This window comes from Daucus carota, chromosome 1 (genome assembly GCF_001625215.2).
Source record: "Daucus carota subsp. sativus chromosome 1, DH1 v3.0, whole genome shotgun sequence".
NCBI classification, from domain to species: Eukaryota; Viridiplantae; Streptophyta; class Magnoliopsida; order Apiales; family Apiaceae; genus Daucus; species Daucus carota.
In genome coordinates, this window is record NC_030381.2 from 31,428,382 (window position 1) to 31,450,133 (window position 21,752).

General features: G+C 36.3%; 1 protein-coding gene across 1 annotated transcript; it reads right to left on the reverse strand.

Moving 5' to 3' along the window:
• Positions 1-11,990: 11,990 nt before the first annotated feature.
• LOC108204693 (ubiquitin carboxyl-terminal hydrolase 24) lies at positions 11,991-21,360 on the reverse strand. The gene is made up of 7 exons (XM_017374257.2): positions 21,205-21,360; positions 20,322-20,972; positions 18,403-18,590; positions 17,747-17,991; positions 16,207-16,352; positions 14,836-15,012; positions 11,991-12,510 (listed from the first exon to the last, which is right to left on the reverse strand). The coding sequence occupies exons 1-7, from the start codon at positions 21,214-21,216 to the stop codon at positions 12,322-12,324; spliced, it is 1,608 nt and encodes a 535-aa protein (XP_017229746.1). The 5' UTR covers positions 21,217-21,360; the 3' UTR covers positions 11,991-12,321.
• Positions 21,361-21,752: the final 392 nt, after the last annotated feature.

Genomic DNA, 21,752 nt, shown 5'->3' on the forward strand with positions numbered 1-21,752 from the left:
GCAGGGGCCTCCTCTTCCTGAACCACTGGATCAGCAACATTTTGAATGTGGGGTGGAGGCACATTTGGATTGTTCAGGAATTCTTGCATTGCCTCCGGAAGAACCACATCTTCATTGTTGGTGTAGTTCTGATGGTTTTCCAGCATAGAAATGACCCTGGTAGTCATGAAAGAGCATATAACATTGTCTATATTGGGATAGACAGCTCTCTCAGCAGGAGTCAGCAGTTGATTCAGCACAATCTGGAAGAACCGAGGATAGAGGAGTATGTTTCTGTTTTTCCTTAGGGAGTCCTGAAAAGCTCCCATGATCATGTGTCCCAGATTTATCCTTGTATTCTGAGCTATTGCAATTCCAATCTCCTGGTTGAAGGTTGTGATGCCATGGAACCCTCCAGTCTTTGGTGCAAATACATGAGAAATGGAATTAAAGAAGAAATTCCATTCTCGAGGTAAATGCTTGACGTACATTTTGCTTGGAAGATCACCATTCTCCCTCTGGCAATGGATAGCAAAGAAGAAATTTGTTCGTTCAGCCTTGTCTGGAACATCTTCAAAATTGTCAGTTGGCAAATGGAGTGCATTGTTCAAGGTTTGTTCAGTTATCATCAGTGTTCGTCCCTGAATAACACACTTGAGTCCAAATACCTGTCCTTCATTCACAACAGAAACAGAAGACAGAAAATCTCGAAGTAGAGATTTGTTAAGATAAACTGACTCTGTCATAGCAACCCTAGCAAATGAATATTCTGACATATATCTTACCCAACGTCGATAATTCGCTTGCGTAATTAAATTATTATTTTCAACAATAGTGAAATTTGTTTTCGGAATATCAAAATTTGCAGCCATTTTTAATTAAAATTAAAAATGATTATAAATTTCGTTTCACGAATAAACACGAACAATTATTCACTTTATGTCACGAAAATAATTAATTAATAACGCTCCGAAAAACCCTAAATTCAAGAATTTCAGATTTTGATGAAATTACAGTATGTTGTACTCCTTGAAATTCTAAGAATAATGGTATCGGTTTCGAAAATTATCGATGCAAAAAACACGTACAAAACAGTCCTTGAAGGTGAAAAGTTTCGAAAAATCCCAAACGAAAAACAACGACGGATCGTGAAAAAGCTCGGTTCAAATTAAAGCCCTAGTCAGTGGGATCACAATACTGGTTTCAGAACAACAAATGGACAAGGTTTGATTGTGTTTTGGTTCGATTAAAACTCTCGAAATCGGCTGAGTTTTTGAATAATGGAAGGGGTTTCGGCTGTGTATGTATAATCGTGTATAGAGTTGAGGAAGAGAAAGAAAACGGTCTAAGTCCACGTACATATACACACAGGAGGAGGAGAGGCGCGAGTTTTGAAATGACAAAAATAGCCTCCATAGGAAACACTGAGATATGCGCTTGGCGCAAGGTTTGAAATGACAATATTGCCCTCTATACATGCATGTATAGAGGCGCAACAATCCTAGGACTTAGAAAATTTCTAAGTCGAAGAGCATATATACATAACTGGAGGCGCAACATTTGACCGAAAGTCAAATGTTGCGCTCCAATAGGGTTTTATCCTGTCTTAGAGAGAAAATGACCAAGTCCAGGCTACACACAGTGCCCCCTATACATACTTGGCGCAACGTTTGACTTTTGGTCAAATGTTGTGCTCAAGTCATAGCAGTACAGGGGTTTGTACTTAGAATTTTTTAAGAGAAATTCGAAGAAACACACCCCATTTACCACTCTATCGAATATATTTTGATTGGATCAAAATAATCCAATATTATGATAAATTAATCACAATTAATTCAAATAATGTTAAACTAAATTAATATCAGTTAAACAAAATTGAAATAATTATGCTGCAAGTATTTTAATTAACATTTAATTAATGAACAACTTAAAATAATTTGAATTGCTTCAAATTCATTAATCAAATATAATTAAAATAGGAATTAAATAAACACTGATATTCATTAATTGAATATAAGCATTTAAATAATTCAAGAAAATTAATTCTAAATATCTACCACTTAGCACATAATCACATAAATCATGCAAATCATATAAATCATGGCAAATAATTAAAACTAATTATCAGAAAATTATGTAAAATACTGGATGCACTTAGTAAATTCACAAGTCCTGAAAATATGTAAATTTTAAAACTTGTGGACTTACGAACAAATTGCAGTTATTTCTTGTCTAATTAATTAGACATATTTAACATCCCAAGTTCACCAACCAGTCTAGAGAAAGTGGATTCGTCTAGTGGTTTAGTGAAGATGTCTGCAATTTGTTGATCAGTAGGTACAAAGTGTAACTCTACTGTTCCATTCATGACATGCTCGCGAAGGAAATGATACCTGATATCAATATGCTTTGTCCTGGAGTGTTGAACAGGATTGTTGGCAATGGCAATGGCACTCGTGTTATCACACAGAATCGGAATTTTATTCAACATGAGTCCATAATCTTGTAGTTGATTCCTCATCCACAAGATTTGAGCACAGCAACTTCCAGCAGCTATGTATTCAGCTTCCGCTGTAGACGTAGACACGGAGTGTTGCTTCTTGCTATACCATGACACCAACCTTCGTCCAAGAAACTGACAGCTTCCTGAAGTACTTTTCCTATCAATCTTACATCCTGCAAAGTCAGAATCTGTATAGCCAACCAGATTAAAACCTGTATCTTTAGGGTACCAAATCCCTAGATTGGGGGTTCCCTTAAGATACCTAAAAATACGCTTAACAGCTATAAGATGTGACTCTTTAGGATCAGCCTGGAATCTAGCACATAAACAAGTTGCGAACATGATATCTGGTCTACTAGCAGTTAAGTATAAGAGAGAGCCAATCATACCTCGATACTTCGTGATGTCAACTGACTTACCAGATTTGTCCTGATCAAGTTTGACAGCAGTTGGCATAGGGGTTTTGGCAGGAGATGCTTCTTCCATTCCATATTTCTTCAGAAGATCCTTGATGTATTTAGATTGGCAGATAAAAATACCGTCAGGCTTCTGAATGACTTGAAGTCCTAGGAAAAAGGACAATTCTCCCATCATGCTCATCTCATACTTGCTCTGCATTAACTTAGCAAATCTTTCGCACAAAAGATCATTAGTAGAACCAAATATAATGTCATCGACATATACTTGTACAAGAATTATATCATCCTTATGCTTTTTATGGAAAAGAGTTTTATCGATGATACCTCTGGTGAAACCATTTTCAAGTAAGAACTTGGAAAGAGTGTCATACCAGGTTCGAGGGGCTTGCTTCAGGCCATAGAGTGCTTTGAAGAGAAAGTATACGAAGTCTTCAAATTCTTTGTCTTCAAACCCAGGGGGTTGTTCAACATAGACTTCCTCTTCCAGATCACCATTCAGGAATGCACTTTTCACATCCATCTGATATACTTTGAAGTTGGAGTGTGCAGCAAATGCTAAGAACATCCTGATTGCTTCAAGCCTAGCAACTGGAGCGTAGGTTTCATCATAATCAATTCCTTCTTCTTGTGAATAACCCTTTGCAACCAGTCTTGCCTTATTCCTCGTAACAATACCATCTTCATCCAGTTTGTTTCTAAAAACCCATCTAGTGCCAACTATAGATTTTCCTTTAGGTCTTGGCACCAGCTTCCAAACTTTCTGCCTTTCGAATTGATTGAGTTCTTCCTGCATTGCAGATACCCAATCTGGATCACTTAGAGCCTCTTCAACTTTCTTTGGTTCTGTCTGAGACAAGAATCCAGCAAAGTTGCATTCATTCTGAGTTGCTCTTCTAGTCTGTACTCCTGTGTCTGGATCACCAATGATTTGTTCAACAGGATGGTCTCTACTCCATACCCTTTGTCTTGGCAGATTCAATCTTGATGATTCACCAAAATCATAGTTGTGTTGAGTGTGATGACTAGTGGATCCACTTTGACTTACTCCCCCTGAGCTGATGTAGATTCTATTTGTTGATCCTCCACTTTGACCACTGTGATCATGATGATCGTTTGTATTGTTGCCAATACTTCCTCCAGATGGTTCAGGATCAGCATTTACTTCATTTGTATTAGGTTCCCTTATATCAGCTTCAGGAAGATCTTCTCCTAAATAAATGTCTTCTAAATTCTCAAACTCCAGAGAATCAGATTCATTTTCTTTTTGGAGACTTGGGAGTTTGGTATCATCAAATCTTACATTGATGCTTTCAATCAGTTTGTCGTCATTGATCAGATAAACCCTGTAGGCCTTAGACTCCAAAGAATAACCCAGAAATATGCCTTCTTCAGCTTTGGCATCAAACTTTCCCAAATGTTCTTCTTTTAACACAAAGCATTTTGCACCAAACACATGAAAGTAACTCAGTGATGGTTTTCTGTTGGCCATTACTTCATAAGGAGTCTTATCCAAATCTTTGTTAATCAGGGTACGATTTTGAGTGTAGCAAGCAGTGCTTACAGCTTCAGCCCAGAAATAGATTGGAAGTCTTGATTGACTAATCATAGTCCTTGCTGCTTCAATCAAGGTTCTGTTCTTCCTTTCTACGACACCATTTTGTTGTGGAGTCCTTGGAGCTGAATACTGACGAGAGATGCCCTTATCAGTACAGAAGTCATTAAGAACAGCATTACGAAATTCTGTTCCATTATCTGATCTGATTGCCCTTACTGGCAGATCTGCTTCCTTTTCAATCTTCTTAATATGATCAATGATGACTAGTGCTGCTTCATCCTTTGAATGTAAGAATAATACCCATGTGTATTTTGAGTAGTCATCGACGATCACAAGAGCATATCTTTTCCTTGATATAGAAGGAATGTTGACTGGTCCAAACAGATCCATATGAATCAGTTGAAGGGGTGAACCAATGTCAGTCATGCCTTTGCTCCTGTGTGATGCTTTCTTTGACTTCCCTTTTTCACATGCATCACAGAGTCCTTCTTGACAGAATTCTTTCTGTGGCAATCCTCTCACAAGTTCTCTTTTGACTAAAGAGTTCATAGTCTTAAAGTTCAAATGTGAGAGCTTCCGATGCCATAACCAACTATCATCAGCAGAGGCCTTGGTGTAGAAACACTTGACCTCCCCCTTACTTGCTGAGTCTATGTCGGCTATAAACAAACTTGATTTTCTTACACCACGAAGTGTAAGATCCTTGTTCTTCCGGTTCTGGATTAAGCAAACTTCCTTCTGAAAGATTACGTCGTATCCTTTGTCACAGAACTGACTGATACTCAGTAAATTGTGCTTGAGTCCTTCCACCAGAGAGATGTCTTCAATTATGACATTTCCAACTTTCAGCTTACCATATCCCGTTGTAAAACCTTTGCTGTCATCTCCAAAGATTACAATTGGGCCGGTTCTCATCACCACATCTGTGAGCAGGGACTTTTCTCCAGTCATGTGTCTTGAACAACCACTATCAAGAACCCACACAACTTTTCTCTTCTTTCCTGTGCCCTGCATTCACAAATGGATTAAACTTTCTTTGGTACCCAGACATTCTTGGGTCCAGGTGGTTTAGTAGAAACAGGATTATCAACAGGAACTTGTCTAACATGTGCTTGTTCAGGGGTGACTGGACTCTTCTCCTTTTTAGTCTTAGCAGAAGTGCTTTTAGACTTGGAGTTGGGAGTTTCCTTCTTCTTAGAAGGACTAGCAGTCTTTGCCACAGGGGCAACAGAAGGTGCAGGCATATTCATATTCATGGCAGATGGTGCAGAAAAAGATGCATTCAACATGGTAAAGCATGCAGACATCATATTCATAGCACATTGCATGCAACCTACTCTACCACATGGCAAATGAACAGCATTCATGTTAACAAAGTTTGGCATGCTAGAGACAGAATTATCTACTTTAATCACTTTACATGCATGAGTAAGATGATTAGTAGAATTACAGTTATTACAAACCTTTCTAGCATTAGAATTCCTAGAATTGGTGTTCTTAGGATCTAACTTGCCATTCCTGTTGTTCTTCTTTTTGTTGGAACTAGTACTTCCTAATCCAGTTTTATCTGAGTCATCTCTGACATGGGAATTAGAAGGTACATCTTGTGATTCCTGTTTTACTTGAGGCTTAACAACTTCCTCATTTTTCAACTCTTCCTTGATGACAAGGTCTTCTTCTATCAGAGGTTCTGTTTGTGCCATTCTAAAGATAGGGGTCTTGGTGTTCTTCAGAATTTTAGGTATATTTGTTCCTTCAGGAGCATTCTCAGTTCCTGCTGAAACAAATATGCCTTCATTCTCTTTTCTTTTCTTTCTTTTGGCTCTTTCCAAAGAACTATAGTCAAGGCCAATAGCAACCTTCTTATCAACCCTTTGACTATCCAAGATCTCTTTCTGTAGAAAGGCAGAATTCTGATAGGCCCTAAGCTTAGTTTCTAGGTCAGCAATCTGAGACCTAAGGGACTCCTCAATTTCTGCACTACACTTCTCCTTATTCTCTAGATATTCAATTCTATCTTTAAGGTTAGTGTTGATGAGTTTCTCTAAAGCTAATTCATCTACTCTTTCTTCAAGTTTAGCTATCTTTAGAGAAAGACTACTGTTATCTGATTCTGAAGCTAATAAACTAGTGTGCAAGTTATACATCTCTTGACCTAGTTCATTTATAGTCTTTTTATAATCAGCAGTAGTCATGTCATCAACAGAAATTTCAGGAGATACCTGAGATGGAGATTCCTCGACAGTGTCAGCCATTAATGCAAAAGCATAATTGCTCTGGACAGGTTCATCATCAGAATCTGTGTCATCCCAGCTTTTTCCCTCAGCAATGTAAGCCTTTCCTTTGTGCTTGGCCACCATTGCTTCCAACTTAGCTTTTAGCTTCTCATTCTCTTTCTTCAGATCCTCATAAGAATTCTTCTTATCATATGAGTTGCTTCTGACAGGAGCTGCTTTGGGTTTCCTGCACTCCGTTGCAAAGTGCCCTAAGTCATTGCAGTTGTAGCATCTGACCTTGCTCTTGTCATACATGTTTGGTTTGAAACTGCCAGTAGTCTTTGACCCTGAGCTTGAGTATCCTCCTTACCCTGAAACTTGTTCCCTGAAGTTTTCTTGTACCGGGGGTTCTTCCTGAACTTGATATGCTTGCACCTTGCAGCCATATAAGCCATTGACTTATCTTCCAGCTGCTCCAGCTCTTCTTGAGTGTAGAACTCATCCTCCGGTTCTTCAGAAACTTCATCAACTTCAGCTTCTACAATTTCAGTAATGGTAGAAGGATAGTCAGCTTTGATGGATGAACAATCACTCTGAGCAACAGTGTGATCATTGATACCATATTCAACTAATTGTTGATAACCAAAGTATGGTTGATCAGCAATAAGTGCAGTGGTCTTCTGTAAGGCCATACTCTTGGATTCTGTTGATCCACCACCATATATAATCTTTCTCTGTTCAAGTTCCATCTCAAACGTCTTCAGTTTTCCAAACAGCTTTTCCAAAGTCATAGTCCTGAAGTCGCTTCTTTCCCGGATGGTCTCTGTCTTTACAACTAGATGGGGTGGCATCACAAATGAGAACTTTCTGTTAATCTCTTTCTGTGGATAAGTCTTTCCATGTAGTGTTAGTTCATTCAACAGCAACATGAACCTTTCATAGATTTGAGAAATGTTCTCTCCAGGTATTGCCTGAAATGCTTCATATCTGGCAATTAGCATATCGTATCTGTTTTCCCTGACTTCTTCAGATCCCTCCATCAATGCCTCAATAGTGTCCCACATCTGCTTTGAAGTTTTCAGACTTAGTATCAGATGTGTCATTGTCTTGGTCATTGATTCAACAATTATGAGTTGCAGATTATGATCCTGTGCAACATATTCCTTATCAGTGTCAGTGTATTCACTTTTCTCTTTGGGAACAGACTTCTGTGGAATACGAACACCATTTTCAACAGATTCAGGAATAATCTTCATAGGCACAAATGGACCATTTTCCAGAATCCCAATGAACATGGGATTAGCAACTCTGATGTACAGCAACATCTTCATCTTCCAGTTGTTGTAGTCATCCTTGTCAAATGGAGGTACTTTGATTCCTAACTTGTGTGTCGACATTGTTATCAGATAAAATTACGATTGTACGGACAGCTAGCTTTTCAGATTGGTTACGGATCTCAGATCTGTATATCGATCAGGAAGCTCTGATACCAATTGTTAGGTCCAATCAGACGTAGAAGGGGGGGTTGAATACGTCGTACCAATTTTCTTCGATTTAATTTAATTGCGGATAATCTTTGTTTCAGTCCATGTTAAATCAATCGTAAATAAATAACTCCAACAAGTCGGGGAATATTCTTTGTATTAGAAATAATCCTCGGGTGCTACAAATTCCAACACAAGTGTCGGCTGCAGAGACTACAAACACTCTATTACAAACTCTCGATAAATACGATCTTCTAATTTAACTCTCGAGAATGTGTATAGTGTGTGCACTTACAAAGTGTGTAGTTGTTTTCAAATGAAAACATCAACCTCTATTTATAGGCTTTCCAACAACTAACCATGGTTAACGAGTTCGTCCTGAACGACTTGAGTTCGTCCTGGACGGATTCGTTTTATAAAAATAAAACTAACTCCTTTGAATGAAAGTTGCGCCTGGAGTATATAGTGTACATATATATATATCAAAGTTGCGCTTGATATATATATGCACATATATATTTGAAAGTTGCGCCTCCTTTACTCTCATTGTAGAGCCTTAGAATAAATTCTAAGTACTGGATCAATCTTTGACTGAGGGTCAAAGGTTGCGCTTGGCAACAAGAAAGTCAAACATGGCGCTTTGCTTCGGTCAATAGATGCGCCATATTAGTGCATCACAGAGTGTATGCCTTAGAATATATATTCTAAGTTATAGAAGTACTGTGACACAGTTAACGACTTGGAGTCGCAACCTTTGACTAAGTCAAAGTTTGCGCTCCAAGTTCTGCCTTCATGGATGCCCAGTAAACGACTTAGAAATAAACTAAGTCAAGTCCAAACTTGCGCCTTAGTGCCCAACTCCCCTGTTGTCTCTCATTTGACTGAGACAGAGAAGACTTTGACTTCTCCTTGGTCAAAGATTGCGCCAAGTAGTAGTAGTATCATGGTACCAGTGTATATATGTACTTAGACACTTCTTGGACACTCATTCTTTCATCAACAATTAAATATATACATATATACAATTAATTGTGTTTAATTAATTACTTGAATTATTTTATATTCAAGTAATTCACAATTAATAAATATATATATATATATATACTCATGTTAAAGAGTTCTTTTGGCAATATAAACTGGAGCAGCTCGATTGACTTGATCAATTAATCCGTTGATTGAATCCACTGAATTCTTTCGTACGTCCTGACGTCCTGTGCACTGGTCTGGTTCACGAACGACTCGAACTGAAATGATTCTTTGAATCCTTTGCTTGATAATATACTTGATCAGTCATTCCGGGTTAGATGTTGCTTCGATAAATTTGATTATAAATAATCAAATTAAATATACTGGAATCTTCTGGTTTTTGATACTTGATCTTCAGGCAATCTTGATAGCAGAAACATATTGAACTTTATTCTTCACTGAGGCTTGAACATGTTAATGAACTTCTTCCAGTGGACGGATGCTTGTCTCAGATATCGTGATTGTCTTTGTCTGTTCGTATCGAATCTCCAACCTGTAGATTCCTGTATTATACTTACGTATTGTTTCCTGTCTTTTGTTGTGTTGAGTTATCGTAATTACAGTTACGTTACATTATGCTTTACACCTAGATTTCTTCAACGGTGCCTTGTAGTCCCGAATAGTATGACCTTGACGATCACAATTAAAGCATGCTCTAGAAATCTAGTGACAAACACCACTGTGCATTTTCTCATAGTGTGAACAAGCAAACCTTCCTCCATTCTGACTCCCAGTTTGAGCGCCTGACTGACTCCCATATTGATTGCCTGACTTGTGTTGTTGATTCCCATTTTTTTGCCGAAAACTGCGGGTGTTGTACCTATGATTGTTTTGTTTAAATTCGCCCGAAAAGCCACCATTATTCTGGAATCTGGGAGGATCATCCTCCCTCTTCCTCTTCTGGTCATGCATGTCTTTTTATTTCTGAAAATCAGCCTGATGAAGCTCCTGGTCTCTGGCACTATCAACTAAGTTGTCCATAGTGTTGTCGCGGTTAGCAATTATATGATTACGGATTGAAGTCGTCAGAGCCCACTTGAACTTCATGATTTTATCCTCCTCATTCCCAGCAATAGACCGAGTATAATTAGCCAACCTCTGAAATTGAATCCGAAAATCTATCACAGACTCATCCTCCTTCTGAGCAATACTCTGGTGCTCGTGAGCATACTCCTCACGAACACTAGTAGGAAAATATTTCTGATCAAATTGTTATTTGAACACATTCCAAGTGAGAGTGTCCTTATAACCAGCTGCATGAGAAGCCACCACTAACTTTCACCAAGTACTAGCATCCCCCTCAAGACGATGGATACCAAAGCGAGCTTTCTCCTCTTCGGAACAATTTAGGACTCGAAATATCTTCTCCATGTGATAAATGCAAGCCTCGGCATCCATAGGGTGTTTAGCTTCCTTCAAACAATTGGGCCGCTGTTTCATAAAACGATCGAACATAGTCTGGCCTTCCTGATTTGGCACATTACCGGTCGGATTCTGCCTTTGCTGATTTGCTACCTCTCTCACCATGTCCAAGAAAGTGTCCATGTCCATCACAATTTGTTGTCCTCCCGAATTATTTCTCGAGGGATCCTCCTTGGCGGCATCCTACAACATTCATTATGAGAACACATATAGAGTAAATATTACAGAGTTATATCAAAAATCTTACTTCTACCCATACGAAGTCAACCCAAAAATCACAGGTCAAATGCCTAAAGGCTAGTTTTCAGAATCATAACATGAGCTCTGATACCATTTTTAACATCTCAAGATCACAACTAGATGCATACCGGACCCAACAACCCACCACAGGTCGGTCCAAAAGTGCTAGCAAATTGGTATACATTAGTTATTTACTTGTGCTTATAAATGACTCAAATACTCATTACAACCACACACGTTTAGCAAAACCTTAAGTGAGTTTTATGAAACAAGCCGCAGAGTTTATGTCAGACCCACATTGTGTCATATATTCACCATTGAGCCTTATTTGTAGTTCATTGTTTATCTCGATTATTGTGACTCGAAGTACTTATTTGTACCAATCTATTTTAATCATTATTTCGAGATTATTTAGGCTCCTTGCACTTGCATTATTTTATTTTTATATTCGTCCTGGCCATTGGCTCACTCTCATTTGTTTCCTTTCTGCAGTTAATCAGGGGTAGCGGGGAGCGTGATGAGTTACACCAATTCTTAGTTGCTTTAGGGGTTATAATAGGACTTGAAGATTTATATTCTTAGTTGCTTTAGGGGTTATAATAGGACTTGAGGATTTATATTCATATTGTCTTGAGATTTTGTTAGAGTTATTATTATGGAGTTTGAGACTTTAGTATTCACTATGATTTTTAATTTGCTAAATTATTATATTTCTGAATGACTTAGACTTATTAAATTGTTTAGCCCTATTATAAAAGTAAAAGTGGGATGTTATAGGTTGTCTTCTTGGCTTGTTGGGTTCTTGCCCATGTTAAACTTCTCTTTTTATCTGCATTCTGTCCTTTGTAGTTAAGTTAACCAGAAATCACATCACAACTCCAATTTCTAGAAGTTGGTACTTTATAATGATTTTCACCATCATCATCACCAACTCGATCTTCAAGAACAGAGACACATCACTAATTTACCTACAGTTCTGAATAAGTGAATATCAAAACCTGGTAAAAGTGTAGAGAACAAACTAAATCAAACTTTGGAGGGTGGATCCTATACAAATTGAGTGCACAAGTTGAAAGTTGAAATACTTCTGTACCCAACCCCATCCCCACCTACACAAGAATTCCCAACACAACTTCTATAGAAATATACCTTAAAAGAATTTCCAATGAGATAAGTTTTGTTCAGAGTTGATAATAATTTACATACTCATCCAGTTTACATGATTAGTTAAATAAGTAAACAATAGCCGATGGTCAAACAATAACCAAAATTTCTCATGAAATTCAACAATCCTCTTCATATATTTTACAAACTACAGGTCACTTGGAGATCTAAAACTTAATACTTCCCAACCCTATAACGCCGCTCATTTGAAAGATGAAGCCAGTACAGTTTCCGGTTTATGGTGAATGATGAAATGGGTGTTCTTTCGCCTGCAAATGAGATTATGAAAGAATGGGCCTGTTGGTAACACCTTTCAGCATTGTTGGTAGAAGAGAACGTAGGCCTGGTCATGCAACACCTTGCTTGAACTTATGGCAGTCACGGAGGCATCATCAAACCGTAACCATTGGCCACGAGGATAACGAGCATCAGCAGTATAATGCCCCTTAGAGGCTTCTTTTCCATGATGTGTTATGGTTGAAACAAGTTCGTATTTTCTTCCCTGTAAAAGCCATGACATAAATGAAGAAAGAGATTGGATAATCTTACTAGGATAATGTTTCAAAAAAATAAAATGAACAGCAGATTCCAGAAACCATATGCATACAAGTGACAAGTAACATTTACAAACAGATTATACATTATCTTGTTTCATTTTTATTTTCCCCAACAATAACACCAAATCTAAAGCGTAAAGAATACCATAAATTTATCTTAGACTAATCTTTTCTTCATGTAAGGATGAACTACGAGAGACTAACATCAACCCCTGTAACTTTACCACGATTTTTATAGCAGTCTGAAAAACCAGACAAACATGTATCTGGCGTCGCTCGCAGGTAAGATATACACAGACAGCAGACCTTATCTCTACAAGACTACAACTACGAGTTAAGAGCCAGTTCCCTAAAGACCCTCAGGTTTGACAACTGAACAGCTATACCAAAATGCATGCAAAATAAACATATTGAAGGCAATAGTAAATAGTAATATCGTGAAATGTCAGGCACTTGTATATTGGCTGCAAGAGGCATGAATGCAGTACAATAGCTAGAAAAAAGTATTGAGAACAGTACCCCAACAGAAATTATCATACCCCTGTTTCACCACCCCCAAAACCCAGAAAGCCCCAAGGCCCCCAACTAACAAATCATTCAGTCATAAGATAATCACCTACTTCCATTCAGCAACTCTAATAACTCTTTGATCTCTAGACTCGCCTGCTTGTTTCAAGTCTTTGCAATCATACATACAAAATATTGACCTTCACAGATACCAACTTTAAGATCTACTTAAAGACAACATATACGATCTGACAGATAGATAGATTCCTAGACTTAAAATGCTTGCTATCACAAGTCATTGGTTTCATCATTGCGCCCAAACTGAGTGTGAAAAAATATACGGGGCTTCCATGTTTAGTGAAAAAACAGGTAACTGATGAGTTATGATGATCAGAGAAAATTAGTGAGAAACTTCACACAACCACATCAAATATTGTGCATTTGCATATATATATTCCCTTGGTAATTCAATGAATTGCAAGAAGGCAGTTCCTTTTTTTCTTTTTCCGAAACATTCTTCTTTCTTCTGTGTTTCAGAACATTTTCTATATTAATCAGCAGAGAATTATGAAATGTGCTACGTACTAACTAACAAAGCCTGAGAATGCACGGGCCCCTCCCCTAAGTTTACAAGCGCGTTCCGAATTCCACAAGATCTGAACTTAGATCATATTCAGATAAAGAAGATAAACAGTGTTTTAACATTAAACCATAGAACTCTATGCAACCTTGTTAATTTTTTAGAATAAAAACTAATGTCAGACAAACATCAAGAACACATCCATAATGTGGATTTCCCGAAAGGAAAACTCTGCTAAAGAGTATTTCGACTATTCTTCATACATAAATTACTTTTGATGGTTATTTGACCCATGTTTCCCATGCGAGTGTTATCAGGTTAGCGAAATCACCAATTCATGTTATCTACCATTTGATACCAACTTTATTAAGGACATGCCTAGAAAAACTCAAAATATTACTAGCTCTAGCGACTCATTCACAGGTTATATATACACCATTTAAAATTTTAGCTCTACAAATATTCATACGATAATATAAGTTCAAAAAAGATATTAGTAACTACATCTATAGAAGACAAACTCACAACAGGGGGGAAACTGAATTCCAAATTAGAAAAGCTCTTGATTATAGTCTACTTTTTGACAACTCGACTAATCTGCCGCAGTAATTGAGTACATAATTATAGTAAACTATTAACAAGCTACCATACAACTTAATTACTCTTGTTGTCCCTACACAGTTGTCCTGTTTTGACTTTCAATAGTCTAATTGACCAATTTAGAACTATTTTTTATAATATTTAAAACAAAAAATTACATTTTAAAATACATTAGATATACTTTACGTTGATATAATATTTTTTCTATTTTCAAATTATATAATATATATATATATAAATTTCAGTCAAACTTTGGTCAATTTGACCATCTAAAAGCCAAACATGACAACAACTGATTAGGGACGGAGGAAGTATCAAATACTCCACAAGTGCTCTTTCATCAGGTATCTCCTATCATTTTCCAAATTTGTAACGAATTTCGAAAAAGACCTATTATGTAATTCAAGTATTCTAAGTATTAACAGAACTAATCTCCTTTTCACTCATGTACCATATTTATTGTTCACACAATAAAACCTCAAAAAAAAAAAAAAAATCAATGTATGTATATATATATATATATATATATATATATATATATGCGTGTGTGCGTGTGTGTGTGTGTGTGATTGCTGTAATTTACCTCAGCCGCAGAGGTTACCAACAACTCACGACTTAGCATGAGCTCATGAGAAAAACGGACAGGTTTATGCAATTTAGTGCTTCCATGGCTTCCATAGCCAAAGCGCATTAGGTGCAATATCATAATTCTTGGCAGTTTTTGAATGCTTATCGATTTTTTGGCACTAACAACTCCAGCCTGAAAGTTACCAAGGCAGATTAGCATGTCTCACAAACCTATTGATATACATTAATATACACACAATAAACAACATTATTATATCAGTGTACACAAATTGAAAGATGGAAATCGAACATAAGACTTGTAACAACAATAACGTTGGGAAGGGCACACCAGTAATATAATGTTTACTACTTAAACTATACTATACTACTAGAACCAAAAATGAAATGAAATGTAGTTGGTAAGCAGTACTAAATTGGGCCAAATAAAATAAGTTAGGATTCAGGATAGATTTCAGACCTTTTATTATAATATAAACACTATACTATTGAAGCCCGGTTAGGGGTCTTTTATAATGGTTCAGTTATTTTGCTATGTGATTTAGAAAAATTATAAATTAGGTACAAGATAATTTTAATTATATTGAAATACAAGGTTGTCTACTGCCCACAAGACTAATAAAGATGAAGAAAAGATCTTTAGTAGTCAAATGGCAACCGAGATAAGATAAATTATTTACAATCTTAAATTGTAAATGCAAAGTTGAGCTAAAAAGAATATGAAAAATAAGATGCACAATATATTTACGTCAAAATGTGCAACTACTTCGAAGAAAACATTATAATTTAGGACCGAGCTTATTAATAATTTTTTTAACTTATGAAAATCTACTTATCAACAATATTCAACATATAAGAAATTTATATTAACAATTTACGTATCAATTTTTTAGATCACAATAATATTTAAAATATAAGGAATTCAGGTGCAAACAAATGACTATTTAATTAAGAAGCATTTCAGCAAGAGTCCATTCGAATCAATCACTCACAAACAAACGGACCTAACACATAAGTGTTGCCAAGCTTACAAGATTTGTGTCACTACTTCCTAGGCTTTTTCAGCATAGGACACCAGAATATGCAGATTGAACATAAGCCAGGAGATGTCATGCCATACATAAATATAGAGACTTACTATAGAAGATTCAGAATAATCATGAACCAGGTGAAATCAAATCAAACATAGAAGCAAGACTACATATCACTTTGCTTATACCTAATACTATGCAAAAATATTGCCTAGACACAAATCTTATACAGTGAAAATTGTAACTCCCTACCACTACCACAACATGAAAATCAGTCGGCACTTAAAAATAATATCAACGCCCAAGTGACGCAGTCAAGAAACAGAAAAACAAGTTACCTTTTTGGTTGTTGATGTACGATACTCATCAATTGTTTCAGAAGCAGAAAATAAATGGAGAGCATCCTCGATAGTACGAACAGAATCATGGGAAATATCAAGATGAAGCAGCAGAAATGGTTGAACGGTGGCAGAGGTTTTAATACCTATTGTATACACAGGAAACAATAATTGATAAACAAGCAAACTACTGCAAAGAAGCAAAACCAGGCACTACTACAAAATATTATAACGGCTTTAGGATGGTAAACAATAAGAAGCAAACAGATGGCTAAGCGCTATTGCTATTTATGTAGTGCCCAACATGAACCTCGAGTTAAATACACTTGGGAAAAATGCCTGACAAAATAAACCCTGAGAAAAGCTTAATTAAAAATTTCCTATTATTATTAATTAAGTTGCACTAATTAGTTTTGTCCAAGGTCAAACGTCTGACATAGGGGTCAAGTGATGCAAGAAAGTTTACTTGCGAACTGCGAAGATTAGTTGACTCATGGTATATATTCCTGTTTATGTAAGACCAAAGTAATTGATGAAAGTACTCCAAAAAAAACCTGAATAAGAAACCTTCAAAGTAATTGTATAATACCCATGTTTATCAATTCATTACACTAATTAGCTCTGTCCAAGGTCAAAAGTCTGACAAGCCAAGAAAAGTAAGTTGCAAAATAAGATTTACTTCTGCAGTGAGAACAATCAATTTTGACAAATCAAAATCAATACTACTATTCATCTGCAAATTCATAAGTTAAATGTATAGTATCTTGTTTAATATAGCTGCAGATATTATGAAAAGTACTACTAATAGCATAATATACTAAATATATTCTCAAACACTTGCACAACACATCAATATGAATCTGAAAACAAGCTAAACTGAGTCATCTATCCAGAAAGAGGGAACTCAGGGAAGGCAAATGTTATTTCTTACTTCATATTATCTAGTGTCCACACACAAAGGTCCCTAATAAAGTAGGTGGCAGAAATAATGAAAAATATGTATCTTCCATGAAATAAAAAAATATTTTTGTATTATCTAGTGTTTTATAGCTTCATAACAAGTAAATATAGGAAAGAGCAGAAATAGAGAGAATTCGAGAGACGGGAAGATATATATGCAGGAGAGATGCAGAAAATGGCTTGAAAAAGAAGGAAGAGATAGCTAGAGAGAGACGGTTAAGAGTGGTGGCAAAGCCATTTTCGTATATTGTATAATAAAAAATTACAGATAATATTGCTATTTATACTAAAGTCTGTACTGCATCAAAAGACTACAATATCCTTACATCTATAACTTAATTTAAGCATAATACTGTAAACTACTCTAAGTAAATATTAGCTCCCTTGACATGTTTCAACATTAGCAACATTTGGGTATCACATCAAATTTTAAGTTTATTTTAGCCATTATTACTATCATAAAACATTTAACAAAATGCTTAAAACACTTAGGGCCAATAGCAAATGCATGTTTCTTAATGTGAGTGTGAGCGTGAGTATGAGAGTGGGTGTGCAGCTGTCAGTTGTCAGATATGATTACCTCTTGCCTTAACCTCACTTCTTAGCTGACCTCCAAAAATTTCACTCAAATATGAAGGAACAAAATTTTGGGTTCTTGTAACTGCAGACTTGTTCTTGGGGCCCACTGTCTCCCATTCATCATCATCTGCAGAAGAAACCAGAGATGATTTTCCCACATTTCCACTAGATTGGCCTTCAAGCTTTAATAATTCGTCATGCATTTGGTCCATAACGAAACTTAAGAACTCCTGGGCATCTTCCTGCCTGTAAAAATTGATCTGATATATATCAAATAATTTAAAACAACTAAAAGTTTGTAAGCTCCAATAATGTATATAAGTAAAGAAACAGTAGTGTTACTTTCTTATGTACACTTTCCAACTATTAGTTTTTAATGATCAATGCATACTTTCCAACTAGCATTTCTTTATAATCATGAAAGTAGGATATACGATGTTTCTTCTACCATCCTAAAATGTCAGTTCAAAAAAAACCAAAGTTGATGATATATCACAAAATTGTACATATTAACCAAAGCATGTTACATTGTCAACATTTCAATTCTGAATACATGTTTGATGCACAGTAAAGAAGATATCACTATTTCAATTAGAAAAGTAGGATGTTGTTTTCCTCAAAAAAGGGGTAAATTAGATGAAATAATAGAGCACGAACCTTGGTCTGCCTGAGATACTATTAGATACATCAGGAGTAAAAATTTTCAGAACACCTTCAAACATTGTAGGGCTGAAGGGCCTTCCAGTTTCAAGAACAGATATGTCTTTCTTCTTTAAGGTTATGCCATTGGGCATGTCAAGAACAGAAACAAAATCCAGAAATGCAGCTAATGTCGGATAACCAACCTATATAAGAGCAAATTAGAACATTTATTATAAATATTGGTGTTGGATAATATACAGATTAGTTTGCTAATAAATTGTCTACATATTCTTACCCATACTTTTGACAAGAAAATCTATCTTTTTCTTCGTTAAACAAATATTTATGATGTTGACAAACAGGTCTGTATGGAATGTGTTACGATCTCTACATAGCTCCACAACAAGAGCACAACCAAATGAATGCTACTCTAAGTTAGTTTATCTGTTTGGTGCCTTAAAAACATTAGCTACCACTACACCACTTAAGGAGTATATGTTTCATGATTAGAACCGGGGTTGTTTAGGGCAAAAAGTTTACAGAAGTCACCTTCTACCCCATGCAGCAAATTTACACGTATTACTCTGGCTCCCACCATGAAAATTATCGAGGTAGTTTGTTGTCCCATGGAATCTTAAAGCCATGTGTTGGCGAAATTTAGAAAGGAACTAGAAGAAGGTGACTGTGTGAATATGTCAGTTTGGCCTTTTCACGATGAGTGGGAGCAGGAGCATGTCATGTCATTGTTGCGGCAAAGAGAATTGCCCTGAAAGCAATTAAGTTCTAGGCAAATGTCTTGATCACTCCAAATTCAAGTGATACAACTAATACTTTAAAGCCGCATAATAGGTGAAACCAAGATAAGCCGGGGTTACATCTACTTGGTTGTCATCTTGTTGTCAAGTTACCTTGTGAACATGAAACACCACCAAGCGCCTATTTGACAAAATTCATAAAGATCTCTTGGACGAAGGATGTGGTATTTTCTTCTCCCAAAAGCACAAGTAAGATCTAAATACATGATGTATTGCTTCCTCTTTTCAGATTCTCAAAAACAAATGCTGTTATTCGTGATGTATAACCAAAGACTGTCACTTAAACATATGAACAGATTATATTAAGAATAATAATATCCAAAGGCTGTTGTTCTTCTGATTTTATTCCTTCACTAATTAAGTCAACTCGGTCCTTCAAAATATGGAACATACCACCAAAGTATATTTTAAAATAAACTTCATACCTTTCCAACTTCTTCCCCCACAAAAAACTTCATCCATTATTTCGGCATTACCAGCAACCTTTTTACTCGAGCCTTTTATATATATTATTATATAGTTTGTAAATATTTAATTGGAATTTTTTAAAGTATTTATGTAGGGTCTACTGGTCTAGGTAGGCAAGCACAAAAAACGCATTGAGCCGATACTTAAAGCCCAAACCCCCATTTTTGGAATGATCCTACCAGGCAGGGTCTTTTAAATAAATTTAGGCCTTTTAGGCCCTCAGACCAAGCCCCATCACCCTGAGCAGGGCATCCAAGTTTTTTCAATATTTTATCTGTGGATGATTTAACATACTTCAATATTAGGTAATTTTTCAGAGCTCTTCAAAGATTATTGGCTTTCTGAAAATCTGGGTGAGGCCCGAGGACCCTAAGCCTGGACTTTTCCGGGCCAAGCGCTACATTCAGACTTTCTAGGCCAACCTTTTCCAGCAACTATATATTCACAGAATTCAAAATAAGAAACACAATGTGACTCTTAAACTTTAAAATACATATTGGAAACCACCTTTTATTCGAAATAAAGTTCAATAAAAAAATTAGAATATTTTCTTAATGAATATGTGAGGCAATCTAAAATCAAGGATTTCATAAGCATCTTAATTTATTTTTTATAATGGGTAGTAATACTATCACAACACAGGATGCAAACCTTGGAAATACTGCGATTTCTCAACTCCAGTAGAAGCTTAACTAACTGCGAACAGGATAAAAGAGCCTGCAGTGTCGCATTAAGAAAGCATAAATTCCCCGAGTTAATCAACCCTCGAGGCCGCAAGTCTTCAACTGTTTTAGAGGGACCATCGGAAGCACGATGCTTTTGTAAAACTGGAAGTGATTGTCCATTAACAGATTCATGGTTGAAGCTTACTTTAGCATGATCTTGCAGCGCCAAAGTATCAAACTTTTCGGGAAGACCAATTTTGTTTTCTGTATTTTCCGATACATTCGCAGCTAATTCAATGCCATCTGCACTATCCAGTTCCACGCTCCCATTACTCACAGGTAAACAACCTACAGAACTGTTAATATGTCCATTCTCCTTCAATCTCCCACCTAATACACCTACTTTCTTCACATCTTTACTTTCAATATTCTTGCATATTTCCGAGGGCTTAGAACTAGCTACACCATTTGAAAGCGGGAGCTTCACGCTAAACTCAGCATCGAAACTACCAAAAGACAGTCCGGTCACCTTACTCGAAGCATCAGAAGGCAATTCTTTCTTTTCTTCGGGCTTTCCAGACGACTGCTGAAGCAAAGTTCTAGCTTCATCCTCGGAAAAAGTCCCGAATATAAAAACCTAAAATCAAGATTCACCAAAACAGCAATCAACAAAATTGACACTACAAATCAATCATAGAACAAAACCCCACAAAAATTAAATAACAAAACTTCAATTATATCAAGTTGTGAAATATACACAGGAATATAATCAACACAGACACTCGAAATTCTACATATAAAAATCTAAGTAAATGAAGAAACGATTATAAATGAAAAATAGAGAGAAGAGAAGGGTAAGAATGAGGAACCTGGTCAGCCATCAAGAATGATTGAGAGTAAACATTAGTAATGGTGTTGAGTTGTCTGTGAATCGAAACCCTAAAACACACAGAGTTTAAGAGAGTAGATAGACCACAGAGATGGATAAAATATAACCCGCTAGCCCGACTCCTGACCCGTTTTACAAAACGGGCACAAGTACTTTGCATCCGAATTTTTTTGTTACCGAGTCAGTGCCAAAATTGATAAGCTTATCGCTTTTTTTTTTTCCGATTCGAACTCGAGTTCGTTAAAAATCGAGTGGGGTTTGAGTTTTTAACGAACCGATCTGAGTCGAGCCGAACCGAATCGATATCGAGATGGTCAATAAAATTGCTATTTTTTTCAAATTTCAACAATTGGTTTAAAATTAAAGTATAAAACAAAAGTTTAAAATTAAAGTTTTTCTTTTTTTTTAATGCATATATTCATCGAGTCGAGTCGAAACCGAGTCCGAGTATTTAACGAGTCAAGTCGAACAACTAAAAAGCTCGAACAGCTCGGTTCGAGTCGTTAAACTTATCAAACATTATTGGTT

Excerpts from the sequence above, each read along its gene's own strand:
- LOC108204693 (XM_017374257.2), bottom strand. Across the intron at positions 18,591-20,321 it reads GAAATCGCAGTATTTCCAAG|GTTGGTTATCCGACATTAGC; the intron begins GTTTGCATCCTG and ends GCTCTTATATAG. Across the intron at positions 17,992-18,402 it reads AGTATCTCAGGCAGACCAAG|GCAGGAAGATGCCCAGGAGT; the intron begins GTTCGTGCTCTA and ends CAATTTTTACAG.